The following is a 1,570-nucleotide window of genomic DNA, read 5'->3' as shown; positions in this document are numbered from 1 at the left end:
CTGTCTGCTAGGGCTGGTTCATTTGGTTATATATAGACTTTTTATGGGGTATGCTCTGTATGCCCCATTTGAGCGATGCAAATCCTGGCTAAGCACTTGGTCCAATCTATTCTACTTATTTATTGAGGAGACGGGCAGCCCAGTTTAATTAATATCCATATCAGCTTAAATAATTCAGAAAATGCCGATACCTTCAGTGTTGTATTCCAACAAAATATGCCAACATTGTGCCAAAATACATATGCTGTAGAAAAGCTTGCAGGCGAAGCAACCTCTCCAGCGCACGTAACTCCTAGAAATAGACAAAAGTTTGAAGCAGTTTGTAGCATGTCCACCTGGTAGGGGAGTGACAGTCATGGTTATTTCGTTTTTGATTTGCACAGCTAACATTTCCTAGTCATCGGTCACCCGAGCAAATTCCGCTACCATGACGCATTTCTTTCTCGTCGTAATATGGATCGCAACACTGCCACCTCGTCGTCTTTTCGCACGATTGAGAAAAAATAAAGAATTTATACCCAGACAGTCCTGTGCCTACACTGTTTATTGTACGCCGATACAACAGGAAATCATTTCTTTATGCGCCCTCTTGAGCTCCTTGTATGTCGGGCCGGAGCTAGGATCATAGGAGACGTTGCGGACAGCAGGCGTTACTAGCCAGGCATCAGGAGATGGGGCAGCTGGTTACACTCCTGCGAGCAAAAAAAAAAGGAAGCAAATAAGAAAAAGGACAATGGAAAAACATAAGCAGTCGAAGAACAACGCCGATGCTTTATCACGGAACTTCATGGGCGAGTGAACCCAAATAGTGGTAGCCTTCGTCCCATTTAAGCATTATGTTTGGCCAGTGCTGTTCTCAACCATGAATTTCTGGTGACGCAGTATCTCATGAGCACTTTTATTTGCTGTGAGAAACGTATTTTGTCCAGTACGTGCGCACGCTCTGATTTTTTCTTTTCAGAACAAGAGCGACAAACGGAGAATAACGTCATTGAAGTCAGTTTTAGCACTCAGCATCGCGAGTAAAATAGTAATCTGCATTTGTAGGCACGTGTTAACCGCTACAAAAGAACCGCAAGTCCGAAACAGTGATAGCGAAAAAATCATTAAACAGTACTTTTTGCTACCATGAAAGCATAATACGTATTGTACGCGTGATCTTTCAGGAAGCCCGTAAAACAAAGGCCGTGGGGAAGTTAGCGTACCTGCAAGCGAACCACGTACGGCACTTGAGAAACTCTGGTGCTGTTTTTCATGGCTTCGCCTTGGTAGCTGTACCACGATGCAGTAACAAGCCATAGATATTCTTTTCCCAAGCTTGTTGAGATAATAAATAACCTACACACAAAGCCTGTGTTATGAGTAGAGGCCGCCCTTACCTTTGACGCACCAGGTACCACCGCATGGCTTAGGGCAGCATTCCAGACCCTGGGCTGCACATTCTTCAGCTGTGCAGGTGGTGTGGACACAGTCGGACGAACCTGTAGGCTCCGGGCACTTGGCCTCGCTCACGGCTGTCAGCGAACCGGCGGCGATAATGACGAAGGCGAGGAAGAGGGCGTGCATCTTG

General features: G+C 45.8%; 1 protein-coding gene across 1 annotated transcript; it reads right to left on the bottom strand.

Moving 5' to 3' along the window:
* Window positions 1–562: 562 nt before the first annotated feature.
* Window positions 563–1,570, bottom strand: LOC149338998 (uncharacterized). Its single transcript, XM_089550388.1, has 2 exons — window positions 1,380–1,570; window positions 563–692 (listed from the first exon to the last, which is right to left on the bottom strand). Exons 1-2 carry the CDS (start codon window positions 1,564–1,566, stop codon window positions 685–687), a joined length of 195 nt encoding a protein of 64 aa, XP_089406514.1. The 5' UTR covers window positions 1,567–1,570; the 3' UTR covers window positions 563–684.

This window comes from Amblyomma mixtum, chromosome 6, assembly GCF_055824585.1.
Source record: "Amblyomma mixtum isolate Tamu chromosome 6, ASM5582458v1, whole genome shotgun sequence".
NCBI classification, from domain to species: Eukaryota; Metazoa; Arthropoda; class Arachnida; order Ixodida; family Ixodidae; genus Amblyomma; species Amblyomma mixtum.
The sequence above is the reverse complement of the archived record's forward strand: the minus strand, read 5'-3'. Positions and strand labels throughout refer to the sequence as shown.

What these genes read in the sequence shown, in the direction of transcription:
- LOC149338998 (XM_089550388.1), bottom strand. Translation starts at nt 1,566, where the DNA reads ATGCACGCCCTCTTCCTCGCCTTCGTCATTATCGCCGCCGGTTCGCTG.